Source organism: Choloepus didactylus, chromosome 1 (assembly GCF_015220235.1).
Source record: "Choloepus didactylus isolate mChoDid1 chromosome 1, mChoDid1.pri, whole genome shotgun sequence".
Classification (NCBI taxonomy): domain Eukaryota; kingdom Metazoa; phylum Chordata; class Mammalia; order Pilosa; family Megalonychidae; genus Choloepus; species Choloepus didactylus.
The window spans coordinates 230,077,722-230,093,377 of NC_051307.1; the positions used below are offsets into that span (position 1 = coordinate 230,077,722).

General features: G+C 35.6%; 1 protein-coding gene across 7 annotated transcripts in view; it reads left to right on the plus strand.

Moving 5' to 3' along the window:
- Positions 1 to 15,656, plus strand: part of CHL1 (cell adhesion molecule L1 like) — a 211,827-nt gene that overhangs the window by 142,962 nt on the left and 53,209 nt on the right. For all 7 annotated transcript variants that reach the window (XM_037800468.1, XM_037800487.1, XM_037800473.1 and 4 more), the window contains one exon: positions 4,488 to 4,672. In XM_037800468.1, coding sequence (XP_037656396.1) covers positions 4,488 to 4,672 — 185 coding nt within the window. The remainder of the gene's footprint in view (positions 1 to 4,487; positions 4,673 to 15,656) is intronic.

The window sequence follows — 15,656 nt, forward strand, 5'->3', positions numbered from 1 at the left end:
TGGTTTGCCCTTTACTCGATGGACTTCGGGCTGTGATTAAGATTGATTCTTAATTAGATTCCTTTGTTAATCTGTGATAGTCTGAATGGAGGGGGCGATGGCAATATTCCTAGTTAGGTCACTGGGGGACACCATCTTTAGAGCCTAAAGTTGCAAGTTGTCAGCCCATTTCTTCTGATATCAGCACTTTTTAAATCTTGTCTCATTCCTACAGCTCTGCTCTCCTTTCAGATTCCAATGAGCCTGAAGTCTGTCCTTTTTTACATAAAAGGGATAGATTTGCAAAAACATTGGGTAGATTGCTTTTACAAATTTTAATCAAGAGGTTTCAACTACAAACCTTCTACCTGATCAGAAATTATAGCTAAGATTTATTTTGCTCCTATTATTTGTCAGATGCTGTGTTTTCCGCTTTATACCCATTAGTTTGTTTTACCTTCACCACTTTTCATGGCTATTATATCCACTTGCAGATTAGTCACCTGAAGTTCAGCAAGTTAAGTTCACTTCCCCAAGCTTAGTACAAGGTGGAGTGAAAAGTATTTGTAGGTAAATAATCTTTTTTCCCCTGTCATTCTTTGCAAATAAGGATGTTGAGATGGTATCATTTAGAGAGTTTGCCATCAAAACATAACCAAACCATAACATTCTACACACCTGAAAAAGCTATACACTCGTCCAAATCTTCAAAGAAAAGCCCAAAGGACCTTCACTTGGTCTTCTCTTGAAATTGTGGCATTTTTTGAGTTAGTACCATAAGTTCATGAAAACAGGGACTGCCTTATTTAGTATTTGGTCTTTCAAGATCACCTGTTTCCTACCACAAGACATCCTTCCTTACTTTGGGAGTACTGTGGGAGGTGCATTCCACCTTCTGAGCATCTAAGTTTTGCTTCTTTGAACCATAATCCGTTTGTAAGTTAAAGACTTCTGATAGCTGGGATTCTACTTAGTAGACTAGGGTTAAAAATTTTAAAAACAATATTCATCATAAGTCATTGTGTATTCTGAATGACTGCTTTTAAATTGGATTATAAAGATAAGAAAGTAGATTTTCATCCTTATTTTAAAACTATTAAGTTTTGTATATATTTCTTTCCATCCAGAAAAAGTATCTGGGCTACTTATCTGTTTTAAATTGCTAGTGTATTGACTTACACTAGTTAGAGGTGTTGTGACTGGCATTTTCAGCAGATTTGTTCTCTTTGCATTACTTTAGAAGATGAAAAGCTTCATCTTTTGATGAGTCATAATGGTAACTGCTTGTTCTCTTGGTCTTATTCAGATGTGCTTATAGTGGTAGAAATTAAAATTCCTTCAGGGTTCATCACTATTCTGGGTTAAGTTGTTGGACAGGGCTAACATTTCAGTAATTATTTTTTCTTATTTCCCATAAATGCCATCATTTACCTCTTGAGTGTTGACAACTGTACAGTTTGTCTTCAAAGTAATAGAAATGCTTCTCTCATGTGCCTTTTAGAAAATGAAATGTCATGAAGCAATATATAAAAAGAAAATGGACACAAATTCGTTTTGTCCTGGATATGAGGATTCCTGAAGCATGGTCAGAAAGTATTCAGCAGAAGTGGTTTCTTTCTTACTCAACTGGGTTTGAATTGGGTATTCCTGGTTAATCTGTCCTTTTCGACGTAAAGGGGATACATTTTTAAAACATTGGCTAGATTACTTTTAAAAATTTTATTGAAGAAGGTTCTACTACATACCTTCTACCTTATCAGAAATTATAGCTAAGACTTAGTTTGCTCTAATGTATCAGATGCTATGTTTTATACTTTACATCCATTAGTTTGTTTTATCCTCACCACTTTTCTTGGCTATTATATCCACTTGGAGATTAGGCAACTAAAGTTCAGAGAGTTGAATTTACTTCCCCAAGTTTAGTACAAGGTAGAGTTGGGATTCCAGCCAGCCTATCCCAAGATCCGTAAACTACCTCTAGTTTAACTACATCTGTATAATATTTTAACCAAACGCATTCAGCTCAATGACAGAGGGGGGAAAAAAACAAGTCAAAATGGCCTTATCTCTAAATCTGAAAAAGTGGCATATGGTACCTATTTCAGTAGATGGTTAGTAAGAATGAAAATGTTGATAATGTTAAGTGAAACAAGGAAACTTTCATAGAAAAACCTGTAGAGTGAATTAGATTCCATAGATTATATGAGAAAGGTGGAAATCCTGAATAGTCAAAAGTGTATTTTCTGTTTCAGTAAGATGAGTAAGAGATTCACACCCTACAAGAAGCGCAAGAGCTCATTCATGTACCAATTCTCACTTAGTCATGCCCTATGAAATGGCTGGAAGACTCAACCACACTGCTCAGATTGTTTTCTTTCTTTCTTTTTTTTCCTCTTTCACAAATTCATGAGTCTAAACTGTATGAGTCTACTGCAAAATACTATATTATAGCCAAAAGAACTATAAGAATAAAAGACCAAACAAGGACCTGAACAAAAATTCCAGATTATGAGATAATATATATTTGTGTATAAAAATAGATTAAGGAATATATTTTTCCTTCACTATTTTTTTAATAAAGCAATGCCATTAAATAGTGCTTAAAAAAAGAAAGAAAAAGCTTCATGACAATATAGCTGGAAATTTTTGCAATGGTGTAGACATATCTCTAGGTAAATTTTCTGTTTACCTGATACTTACAGATTATTGTTTCATGTTAATCTTTCAAGTAATCAATATTAGAGGATCAGACCAGTTTGTAAAGACTGGCATTAGAAAATGCCCTTGCAGAAAGTAAGATGCTTGTTAAGGTGCAGACTTAGAGAAAAACTCCTATCTTGGAGGAACTGAGGTCCAGAACAGCCTGTAACTTGGCAGATTGCCATTTTGACAGATGGAGTGCAAAGTCAGCAGTTAGGAGACTTGGGTTATGCATCCTGTTGGGTGGCATGGTCACAGATGCCTGTCTGAGATTATCTTTTCCTACGGCAGTCTGCCTGTGCTCTAAGCCTGGTGAAATATAAGGTGGTCGTTCCCAATCTGTAAGGCAGGTAAGCACTTGAGCCTGAGTACGGAAGGGAAGCCAGGAGTGTGATTTCTGCTGAGAGGAGATACATGTAGATTAAAGGACTTTTCATCTCTACCTCCAATATGTTTTTGCATAATTGAATTATGTTAACTTTGCCTCCCAATACAGTTTTGAGAAATGAAACAAAAATTTGATGTAATTGTTCAATTATTAACTAGTAACTGATCGGTGGCTTGACTACAATTATGTAATCTAAGAATAAGCGGTTATGAAGGACATAAATGAGAAGTGCAAATATATTAAAACACAATGATACAAAGAACGTATCTGATGTCAGACAAATTTAAGTTTTAATATATCATTTATGAGTTCAGTAACCTTAATCAAATAAATTAATTTCTTGGACCTTCAGTTCCTCACCTGTAAAATGGTGATAATAATGCCAACTTTTCATATATATTCAATAACTTGGATCCATGAATAATAAAAAGAATTACATAATATGGTAATGAAAAAAAAGCAGCATCAATAAAAACAACACAATCGAGCTTCTTTCCACTAACCCATATATCCCAACTGGAGAGGAGGAAAAAAAAATCAGCCGTCAGTTAAAATCATTTATTAATGCTTTCTAAATAATTTTTAAATCGCATGAGTCCTGGAGGGTACCACTTTTCCATTTTCCTGGGTTTCCAAGAAAAGGGACTTTTTCTTTTTAAACCCAGCTGGCTTGATTCCCCAACCCTGTTTCCCTCCCATTACCATGGGAAAAGTCATCATTTTGATGCGTGAGAAGTTCAGGTTCATTTTTAGTTGAATTGTTGGCTTGTTTGTTTTGATTGGGTGATCTGATCTTTCCAAAGCCCTAAGTGAGGGAGATTTGGCTCATTCCTCATCTCCTCTGCCCTCCACAAGGGTGAGAGAGCTACACCTTGCCCTGGAGGGGCTCTTCCTCCATCCAGCCAACATATTTGTCTCTCAACCTGAGCCACATCGTCTAATATCAGCTTCCCTAGGATTAAGGGCAGCATCATGGCCTCCCTCTGCTAACTGTAGTGTCCTACTTTCTCACGTTCTTCAAACTCCTACAGGGAAGAGAGCTGTTATTTCTGATCCTCTACAATCACCCACAAGGAGATTTTTACATTCAAACAATGTCTTGCGATATTATATCTGTGAGCTCCGATTGTCCACCCTTCATCCAGCCATACCTATTCAGCCCTCTTGAAAGGGACCACACAAGATTTCAGAGGAAGAAGACTGTTAGAGGAGCTTGCAATCAAAGAGACTTGAACCAACCTCAGTGTTTGCCAGTGATGGTGTGCAGATCTACCCACTGGCAAGCATGATGCTATACAGTGGAAACCGGAATACATATGTTGTAAAAGCAACTTGATAAAGAATATGTTTTGAGGGTTTCTTTACATTTTATTTTCCAGTTTTAATAAATGTTTTTGCTTGTTTCTTTTTTTTTTTGCAGACCAACTCCACAGGTTGATTGGAATAAACTGGGTGGGGATTTACCAAAGGGAAGGGAAATGAAAGATAATCATGGCAAGACACTGAAGATAGAAAATGTCTCCTACCAGGACAAAGGAATTTATCGGTGCACAGCCAACAACTTTTTGGGAACAACTGCTCATGAATTCCATGTTACAGTAGAAGGTACTTTCCCTATGTTGATTTACTTTTCTTCTATTAAAAAAAAGTGAATTCATACTTGTGGGCTATACTAGTTAGGGTTCTCCAGGGAAACAGAACTAGGAGAAGATATCTGTGTGTGTGTGTGTGTATATATATGCATATATATAAGTATATATAGAAACATATAAAATTATATATATAAGCATATATAGAGGCACATAAAATTGTATATACTTTTATATAAATATATAATGTAAATATGAGGATTTTTTTTAGAAATTTACTTACCTGACTGTGGGATGGGCAAATCCAAATTCCATAGGGCAGGCTGCAAGCTGAGAACTCGGAAGGTTTTCCATGAATTTGCCAGGAGAAGCTGGCTGGCTGAAGTACAGATGGAAGTTCTCCCTTCTCACTGCTGAAATTATCACTTCTCCTTTTAAAACTTCCAAGTGATTGAATGAGACCTCTCTCATTATTGAAGGCAATCTCCTCAGTTGATTGTAGCTGTAACCAGCTGTAGATACGATCAACTTCCTGATGATTTAAGTCCACAAAATATCCTCTCAGTAACAGTCAGGCCAGTGCTTGCTTGACCAAACAACTGGACACCATAATCTAGCCGACTTGACACATGAACTTAACCCTCACATGGTCCTTCATTTCCAAAGCATAGATGTTAAAACAGACAGGTAAGTTGTTTAAATTTTAATTTTAGAGTGGATACTGGTATATATCACACTTGAATTAATCAGGTATGAGATTTACCCTAGAAAGCCACATAGACTTTGTAGGGTAACAAATTACACATTGACAACTTCCACAATTTATTCAAATAGTCATTAAACTTGATCTCCTGTCCATGATATTGTGAGAATTAATTTTTATTATAATATACCTGTGATACTGCATAATATTAAATCATAAAGGAAGAAGTCAGCATTACAATGGAAAGATCCTTAGGCCTCAAAGAAAGTCATCATTCATCTGTAGTATGTCCTTGAGCAACTCACTTCACCCTGCTGTACCTCGTCAATGAAACGAAGGAGCTTCCTCACCAGTGAAATGAAGGAGACAGATTATTGTCTTAGCTCTTTCCTAGAAACAACTTTTTGTTCATATCTTGGGTTCAGATGATGTTCATTATGCTATTTATAGAGAAGGAAAAATAGGCTACATTCCACAAATATTCTCTATCAAATTTTGAAAAAATTATATTCAAGTCATTTTCTCTCTGAATCCAAGCTTTTATGTATACATATATGTATATATTACATATTTATTCCAGAAGTTTTATATTTACAGAAGAGCCATGTACAAAATATGTATTCTCATATACCCCCTGGTACACACAGATTTCCCTGTTATCAACAGTATATATTAGTGTGGTACCTTTGTTGCAAATGATGAAAGAAAATTATTATAATTATACTATTATCTATAATCCATAATTTACATTATGGTTCACTATTTGTGTTATACAGTCCTGTGGTTTGGTTTTTTTATTTTAATTTTTATTCTAGTAACATATGTATAACCTGAAATTTCCCTTTTTAACCACATTCAAATATATATTTCAGTGATGTTAATTGCATTCATAACGATGTGTTCCCATAACCACTATCCATTACCAAAACTTGACCATCACCTTAAACAGAAATTCCATACCAATTAAGCATTAACTCCCATTTCCTACTCCGACCCTGACCCCTGATGACTTATATTTTAGTGTCTGACTCTATGAATTTGCTCATTCTTGTTATATCACTGAGATTATATAATATTTGTCCATTTTTGTCTGGCTTATTTTACTCAACACAATGTTTGCAAGTTTTATCAATGTGGTCCCATGTAGCAGAAGTTCATTTCTTTTTACTTCCAAATAATTGTCCATTGTATGGATATACCAGATTTTGTCTATCCATTCATCTGTTGAAGGATACTTGGGTTGCTTCAGTCTTTTGGCAATTATGAACAACACAGCTCAGAACATCAGTGTGCAAATACTTGTTAAAGTCCCAACTTTGAATTCTTCTTGGGTTTATGCCTAGAAGTGGAATTCCCAGATAAAATAGTAATTCTTGACTGAACTTTCTGAGGAACTGCAAAATTGTTTTCTACAGAGACTACATCATTTTACATTCTGCCAACCATGAACTAGTTTTCTTGTTTCTCAAAATCCTCTCCAGTGCTTATTTTTTTCTCTATTTTTTTAAATAGTAACCATTCTAATGGTAGTGGAATGCTATCTTGTGGTTTTGATTTGCATTTCCCTAATGGCTAATGATGTTGAGCATTTTTCCATGTGCATTTTGGCAGTTGTATGTTTTTGCAGAAATGTATATTCAAATCTTTTGCCCCCTTTTTAAATTGGGTTGTTATTTCTTTGTTGTCAAGTTTTAGGATTTATTCGTATATTCTGTATATTAAACTCTTATAGGATATGTTATTTCCAAATATCTTCCCCCATTCTGTAGGTTGTATCTGCTTTCATGATGAAGTCCTTTGAGGCATAAAAGTTCTTAATTCTGATGAAGTCCGACTTACCTATATTTTCTTTTGTTTTTGTTCTTTTGATGTAAAGTCTAAGAACTGTCTAACAGATGTTCCTGATGATGTTTCCCCATGTTGTTGTTTGTTTGTTTGTTTTTGGTTTTTTTATTTTTTTTTTTGAGTTTTTGTTTGGTACATATGTTTTCTTTTATAAGTTTTTTTGTTTGGTACATATATTCATGGTTTTGACCCATGTTCAGTTAACTTTTGTACATGGTGTTCTTCATGCTTTTGTGTATAGATTTCCAGTTCTCCCTGCACCATTCATTGAGGAGACCATTTCTTCCCCATTGAGTACGCTTGGCACTCTTGCCAAAAATCAGTTGGCCATGGAAGTGAGGGTTTATTTCTGAACTCTCAATTCAATTTAATTGGTCTGTATGTCTGTCCTTGTGCAGTACCATGTTGTTTTGATTACTGTAGCTTTGCAATAAGTTTTAAAATTGGGAGTGTGAGTCTTTCAACTTCATTCTTTTTTTAAGATGGTTTTGACTTATTCAAGATGGTTTGGTTTCCATTTATATTTTTGTAATCAGAGAACTTGTGGGTTTTAAGAACAATCATTCATAATTCATATAAACTTGATGACTGGCTTTCTCATTTCTATAAAGGAGGCTGTTGGAATTTTTCTTGGGATTGCATTGAATCTCTAAATTGCTATGAGTGGAATTGACATGTTAACAATATTGAGTCTTCCAGTCCGTGAACACGGAATGTCCTTCCATTTATCTTTATCGTCTTTGATTACTTTTAGCAATGCTTTGTAGTTGTTGCTATATCGATCGTTTACATACTTTCTTAAATTTATTCCTAGATATTTCTTTTAGTTGCTTTTGTAAATAGAATTTTTCTTAATTTCCTCTTCAGATTGTTCATTACTAGTGTATAGAAGCACTGCTGACTTTTTGTATTGATCTTATACCCTGCCACTTTACTGAATTCATTAGTTAGTTCTAGTAGCTTTGTGTGGATTTTTCATGATTTTCTCTATATAGGATCATGCCACCTGCAAATAAGCAGAGTTATACTTCTTTCCAATTTGGATGCCTTTTATTTCTTGTTCTTACCTAATTGCTCAGTGTTGAATAGAACTTCCAGTGACAGTGGGCATCTTTGTCTTGTTCCTTATCTTAGAGGGAAAGCTTTCACTCTTTCACCATAGAGTATGATGTTAGCTGTGAGTTTTTCATGTATACCCTTTATTATATGAGGAGGTTCCCTATATTCCAGTTTTATAAATATTTTTAGTAAGAAACAGAGCTGGATTTTGTAAAATGTGTTTTCTGTTATCATTGGAGATCATAATGTATTTTTTTCCCTTCATTGTTTAATGTGATGCATTACCTCAATTGTTTTTCTTATGTTGGACCACACTGGCATTCCTGGGATAAATCCCACTTGACCATGGTGTATAATTTACTTAATGTCCTCTTGGATTCAGTTTGCTAGTAATTTGTTGAGTATTTTTGCATCTATATTCATATGGGATATTAGTCTTTAATTTTCTTGTGTTATCTTTATCTGGCTTTGCTATTAAGGTGATGTTGGCCTCATAAATTGAGTTAGAAAGAATACCCACCTCTTCAGTTTTTTGAAGTTTCTGAGCAGGATTCATGTAATTCTCTGAATTTTTAGTGGTATTCACCTGTGAAGCCATCTCACCCTGGGCTTTTCTTTGTTGGGAGTTTTTTTTTTGTTTTTTGTTTGTTTTTGTTTTTTTAATTCAGTTTTATTGAGATATATTCACATACCATATAATCATCCAGGTGTACAATGAACTATTCACAGTACCATCATATAGCTGTGCATTCATCACCCCAATCTATTTTTGAACATTTTCCTTACACCAGAAAAAATAAGAATAAAAAATAAAAATAAAGAAGAATACCCAAATCATCCCCCCACCCTATTTTTCATTTAGGTTTTGTCCCATTTTTCTACTCATCCATTCATACACTGGATAAAGGGAGTGTGATTAACAAGGTTTTCATAATCGTACTGTCACCCCATATAAGCTACATTGTTTTACAATCATCTTCAAGAGTCAAGGCTACTTGGAGTTTGATAGTTTCAGGTATTTACTTCTAACTATTGCATTACATTAAAACCTAAAAAATGTTATCTATATAGTGCTTAAGAATGTCCACCAGAGCGACCTCTCGACTCCATTTGAAATCTCCCAGACACTGAAGCTTTATTTTGTTTCATTTTGCATCCCCCTTTTGGTCAAGAAGATGTTCTCAATCCCACAATGCCGGGTCCAGATTCATCCCTGGGAGTCATATCCTGTGTTGCCAGGGAAATTTACACCCCTGGGAGTCAGGTCCCACGTAGCGGGGAGGGCAGTGAGGTCACCCACGAAGGTAGCTTAGTTAGAGACAGAGGGCCACATGTGAGCAACAAAGAAGCACTTAGGGGGAGACTCTTAGACACAGTTTTAAGCAGGTTTAGCCTCTCCTTGCAGCAAGAAGCTTCATAGGGGCCAGCCCCAAGACAGACGGCTCAGCACATCAAGCTGTCAGTCCCCACTGTTTGTGAGAACATTGGCAACAATCCAGATGAAGAAGTCCAACACTTCTGCATCCTCCCTCAGCTCTTCGGGGGGGCCCGAATATATATTTTTATTCTCCACCCAAATTACTTTAGGATGTGTTGCTATTTCATTCTAATCTATACAGACCTACCATAGCTCACTTCCTATTCAAAGTTCCATGTAATTGTAGGGTTTGAACAAACTGACTGTAGAAGTTATATTGTTCAGAAAATATAGCTCCTACACCAAATAAACATCTCTTCCCTTAGTCTCACATGGAAGTTGAAGTTTTAACACACAGTCAGTTTCAACCTTTACCCTTTGGCCCAATTTGTTCTAGTCTTAACCAGATCTGCTTTATTCATATCTCTAATTGAAGTCTGGGCTCTATTTCAGCCCCCCCTTTTTTTTTTTTTAAACAGTTGCTGTGTGCGTTGAAACTGATATTCGTATCTGCTGAGCTCTAGCTCTGAGTTTCAGGTGTAACACAGATATGTTGGGAGATTGTTGATTGCTAGTTCAGTCTTTTACTTGTAATTGGTCTGTCAACATCTATTTCTTCTTGAGTAGCATAGGTAGTTTGTGTGTTTCTAGGAATTTGCCCATTTCATCTGTGTTATTTATCTAATTTCTTGGCATACAGTTGTTCATAGTTTCCTCCTGTAACTCTTTTTATTTCTGTGGGGTCTGCAGTAATGTTCCCCGTTTCATTTCTGATTTTAGTTATTTGTGTCTTCTCTCCTTTTCTCTTTGTCAGTCTAGCCAAAGGTTTGTCCGGTTTATTGATCTTTTCAAAGAACCAACTTTTGGTTCCATGGATTCTATTGTTGTTGTTGTTTTAATTCTCTATTTATGTCCACTTTAATCTTTATGTACTTCCTTCTGCTTGCTTTGGATTTACTATGCTCTTATTTTTCTAGCTCCTCTAGTTGAGAGGTTAGGGTTCTGATTTGAGATGTTTCTTCTTTTTTAAAGTGAGCATTTAGGAGTATAAATTTCCCTCTCAGCACTGCCTTTGCTGCATCCTATATATTTTGGTATGTTGTTTTCATTTCATTTTCTTTAAGGTATTTCCTCATTTCCCTTTGATTTCTTTTCTGACCCATTGATTGTTTAGGAATGTTTTCTTTTTAATTTCCACATATTTGTGATTTTCCAGTTTTCCCTCTTTTATTTATTTATTTCTGGCTTCATTCCATTGTGGTCAGAGAAGATTCATTGTATGATTTCAATATTTGGAATTTACTGAGACTTGTTTGGTGACCTCATGTATCGTCTACCCTAGAGAATGATCCATGTCCACCACCACTTTCGGGTGAAGTGATCTATATGTATGTGTGTGTTAGGACCAGTTGAATAACACTTGAATAGTGTTATTTAAGTCTTCCATTTCCTTATTGATTTTCTGTCTAGATGTTCTATCCATCATTCAAATGGTGTATTGAAGTCTCCTACTATTAATGAAGGACCATCAATTTCTCCCTTCAAATCTGTCATATTTGCTTCATATATTTTAGGACTTTTCCATTAGGTGCATGCATAAATAAATAAATGAATTGAATGAATGAATGAATGTTAGTCTTCTTGTTGAATTGACCCCTTTATCAGTTTATTCACCTTCTTCTGTCTCCTAGCAATTTTTGACTTAAAGCCTCTTTCATCTGATATGGGTATAGCTAACCCAGCTCTCTTTTGGTTACTACTTGCATGCTATATTTTTTCTCATCCCTTCACTTACAACTACTAGTGTCTTTCAATATAAGGTGAGTGTATTGTAAGCAGCATATAGTTAGGGCATCCTTTTTTATCCATTTTGCCAGTCTCTCTCTTTTAACTGGAGAGTTTAATCCATTTACATTTAAAGTAACTACTGATAATGCAGGACTTTCTTCTGCCCATTTTTTGTTTTGTTTTTGTAAGTTCTATTCCTTTTTTTCCCTCAATTCTTTTATCAATGCATGCTTTCATATTTATTTGAATTTTGTATAATTTCATTGTGAGTCCCTTCTCATATATATTTTCTTTTTTGTTACATTGTGGCTTAAATTAAACATCCCGAATCTGTAACAATCACATTCTATTTGATACCAACTAACTTCAGTGGCATAAACATACACTGTTTCTATACCCTTCTTTCCCCCCTCCTTTTTGTTGTAGTTGTTACACATTATATTTTTAAACATTGTACTTCCGAAACCATAGATTCAGCATTAATTTTATACATTTGTATTTTAAAACCTATAAGAAGTAAAAAAGTGGAGTTACATACCAAAGCATACAATATAATAGGACTGGCATTTTTAATTACTCATATGATTACTTTTACTGGATGTCTCTCTTTCTTTATGCCACTCAAATCCACTGTCTAATGTCCTTTCTTTCAGTCTGAAAAACTCCCTTGAGACATTTTTGTTTGTTTGTAGGGCAGGTCTCATGGTATCAAACTTCTTCAGTTTTTGTTTATCTGGGAATGTCTTCATTTCTCCCTCAGTTTTGAGAAACAGTCTCACATCAAACATAAAATTCTTCATTGGCAATTGTTTTCTTTCAGCACTTTAAATATGTCTTTTCTCTGCCTTCTTTCTCCATGGTTTCTGTCAAGAAATTGGAACATAATATTATTGGGGCTCCCTTGTATGTAACATGTTGCTTTTCTCTTGGAGCTTTTAGAATTCTCTCCTTGCCTTGGCATTACAGTTTGATTACTATGCCTATGGGCAAGTTTATCCTGTTTAGAGTTTGTTGGGCTTCTTGAATGTGCATGCATATGTTTGTCTTTCATTATGTTTGGGATGTTTTCTGCCATTATTTCTTTGAATTTTTCTTTTGCCCTTTTCTGTCTGTCTTCTCCTTCTGAGATGCCTATAATGCATATATTAGTATGTTTAATGGTGTCCCCTGGGTCTCTTAGACTCTCTCCCCTTTTTAAAATTCTTTTTCTTTCTGCTCTTCAGCCTGAATCATTTCAATTGTCTTGTCTTCAAACTCACTGATTCTTTTTTCTGCCAGCTCCAATCTGCTATTGCAACACACTAGGGAATTGTTAATTTCGGTTATTGTGGTCTTCAACTCCAGTTTTTCCATGTGGTTCCTTTTTAAAATTTTTATCCCTTTATTGAGATTTTCCTGTTGTTCATTCATCATTTTCCTGATATCCTTTAGTAGTTTTTCTTTGTTCTCCTTTACCTCCTCGAGCATAACGAGGATCTTTTTTTAAAAGTCTGTTTCTGGTATGCCCCAAATCTGGTCTCTGATGATTTCTGGAGTTTCATTTTGTTCCTTAGGGTGGGCCAACATTTCCTGTTTCTTTTTCTTGTTGTCTTTTATTGCACACTGTACATTTTAAGTGTGAACTCTGTGATTAGCCTCTGAGCTATCTGTTCCTTAAGTTTGTATCCAGCTAGGGATATGGGAGAGATTTCCTTGAGTGCCAAGAGGTAATAAAAACAAAGTTACCAATGCAAAAAAACACTTTTCACATCTTTGCAAATTGGCTTTGCATTAGCTGGTGCTCTTCTTGAGAGTTTAGTCCTCCTACCAAGAAGATTAGCACAAGATGAATGTGAAGTGCTGGGTCCTCTGGTTTTTTTTTTTTTTGAGCTAGACTCTTGTCCTGGGCTTGTGCATGCTCATGGCCTTAGGAATTCCTCTGAATTCTGGTATACAGGAATTCAAATGACCGCTCTGCTCCCTGTGACATAAAATGCTTTGTTGTATGATTTAAAGCAACTAATCATTTGCCCCAGGCCACTTTGACTTAATTGTTTCTTACCCTGCTTTAGCTGTCTGTAAGCTGTTTCTGCCTGCAGGGCAAGTTCTGGGAAGGTGAGCCAGAGATGAGTTTCCTCATTCAGTCTTTCAGGGTCTCACCTGATAGATCTGTACTGACATCCTTGCACCCCAGTATGTGCACAGGTTACTCTGCTCCCTCCAGAACAGGGCCAGGGACTCACAGTGGAAGCACAGTCTGGCTCTCCATTGTGCTGGGGAGTCTGTAGGGAAGAGGTCAGCAAGGGCACAGGATTCTCCTACCATTTTTAAAGCTGCCTGTTGTTGATTAGACCCTTGTCCAGTTACTACAACAATTTAATTGTTTTCCAGAGTTTTGAGAAAGACAGCTCTGCCAGTTGTGGCTCATTGTGCAAAGACTCTGTGGGGGAATGGCACTCTGGAGCATCTTATGCCACCGTTTTGGTCAACAGTCATGAATATAAGCTTTTTGATCAAGAAGATTTTCTATCATTTGTTGTATATTTAAAAATAAATCACCAATGATGTCATTTTTAAAACTAGGGAGGCACAAATATACATCTAAGGACTGTATCTGATGGGCAGAAATGAAGGTTATGTAGTCATCCTGTGAATTTGACTGATAGACTATTTTGTGAGTCTGATCCTGATGAGGTCTTCTATATATAGTTTGGTTGACTGTCTTGATCAAATTAACATTATGATCACTGTATTTGTTTTTATTTAGTGCTGTGTAGGATTAACTATTGAAAGGAATTGCCTCTTGCAGGCTGCCATTAGTGAACTGGTGCTCTGGGGCTCCCATTTATATTCTAATAAAGTTCATCTCTTAAAGCTTCAATTTGCACAGGGAAAACATAAGTAATGGCTCATTGTTGTAGTTAATAGGGAAAAACAAAAAAACTGAGACACAAATTCTATTCACAAGTAAATGTTAAGGTAATTACTTTAGTCATGCTGCTATATGGAGTAAAGCTTTATTTTTGAGACCTCCACATTATGTGTGTAAGTAGTTAAGATACAAAAAACAGAAAGCCAAAGATGAGAATATAATTTTCCTTGATTCAGCAGAAGCACAATATAAAGGAGGGGAAAACCTAATATTATGCATTAACATCAACATCTGCCAACGGTGATAAATTCCTCTGACATTAAATTATTCACAAAGAAATTCAGAAAGGAAGAGTTTCGAAGATTTATTTTATGTGTATTTTTAGTAATCATTTGATGCTTCTGTGTAATCTGGCTGTACTTTGCAACATGGATGTTTTTCTATAATTACTCCCCCCCACTCCTTGCACGCACATATACCCGCAGTCCAGACACGTCTAATTGTTAGCTGCTTCTACTCCAAGTTGCTGACTATTAGAAATCCTTCCAGATGGCTGGAACATTGCTACGGTAGCTGAATATATTAACAATCTGGCCACAGTTTTCTTGACTGTGAAGACCAAAGCTTTCAAAAGAATTGCAAAGACTGGGGGAAAAAAAAAAAAAAAGTCAAGTGTGAAATTAATTATGCAATTTAAAATGTTTACTATAGGACTCCAAAGGAACATAGGTTTCCTGAACAAATTGTCCTCACTATTCATGAAACAGCTATTAGCACTATTGAGATGTAAATACTGTTTTTATGAGAAACAGTTAATCCTTCCCCCTTAGTGAGAAACCACTAAATGCGCCCTCAGTTGTATGTTTTGGGGGTTTCTCTTCACACTTCCAAGTGAAAACCAAACTGAGCCCAAGAAGTTTTTTTTTTAAAGCGTGAAAGCAGTAAATATAACCTTCATTAATCATATGGATGGATGTGTTCCCTTTAATTCAATTTTCTTCTGCTTTCCTGTACCCTCTTCTTTTCCCTTTCTCTCTTATTTAGAAACCGAAATTAGATAACAAGGATGAGCCGTATGGGAAAAGAGCAGTCGTACTGTGTACTTTGAAAGTCCAGTCGATTCTCAAAACCTCCATTGTGCATAAATGAAAGCATGGATTACATTGTATTCTCTCTATATGTGATATTTCTTCTTTGATACTAAATACAGTCAAATTAAATTAATTGCAGTTTGTAATTTAAGGTAAACATCATAAATATTTACACAAACTGCACTTGTAAATGTTATAGTATGTATAAAAAAGCCCAGCCAGGAGATCTTCAGTAGGCACAATTGT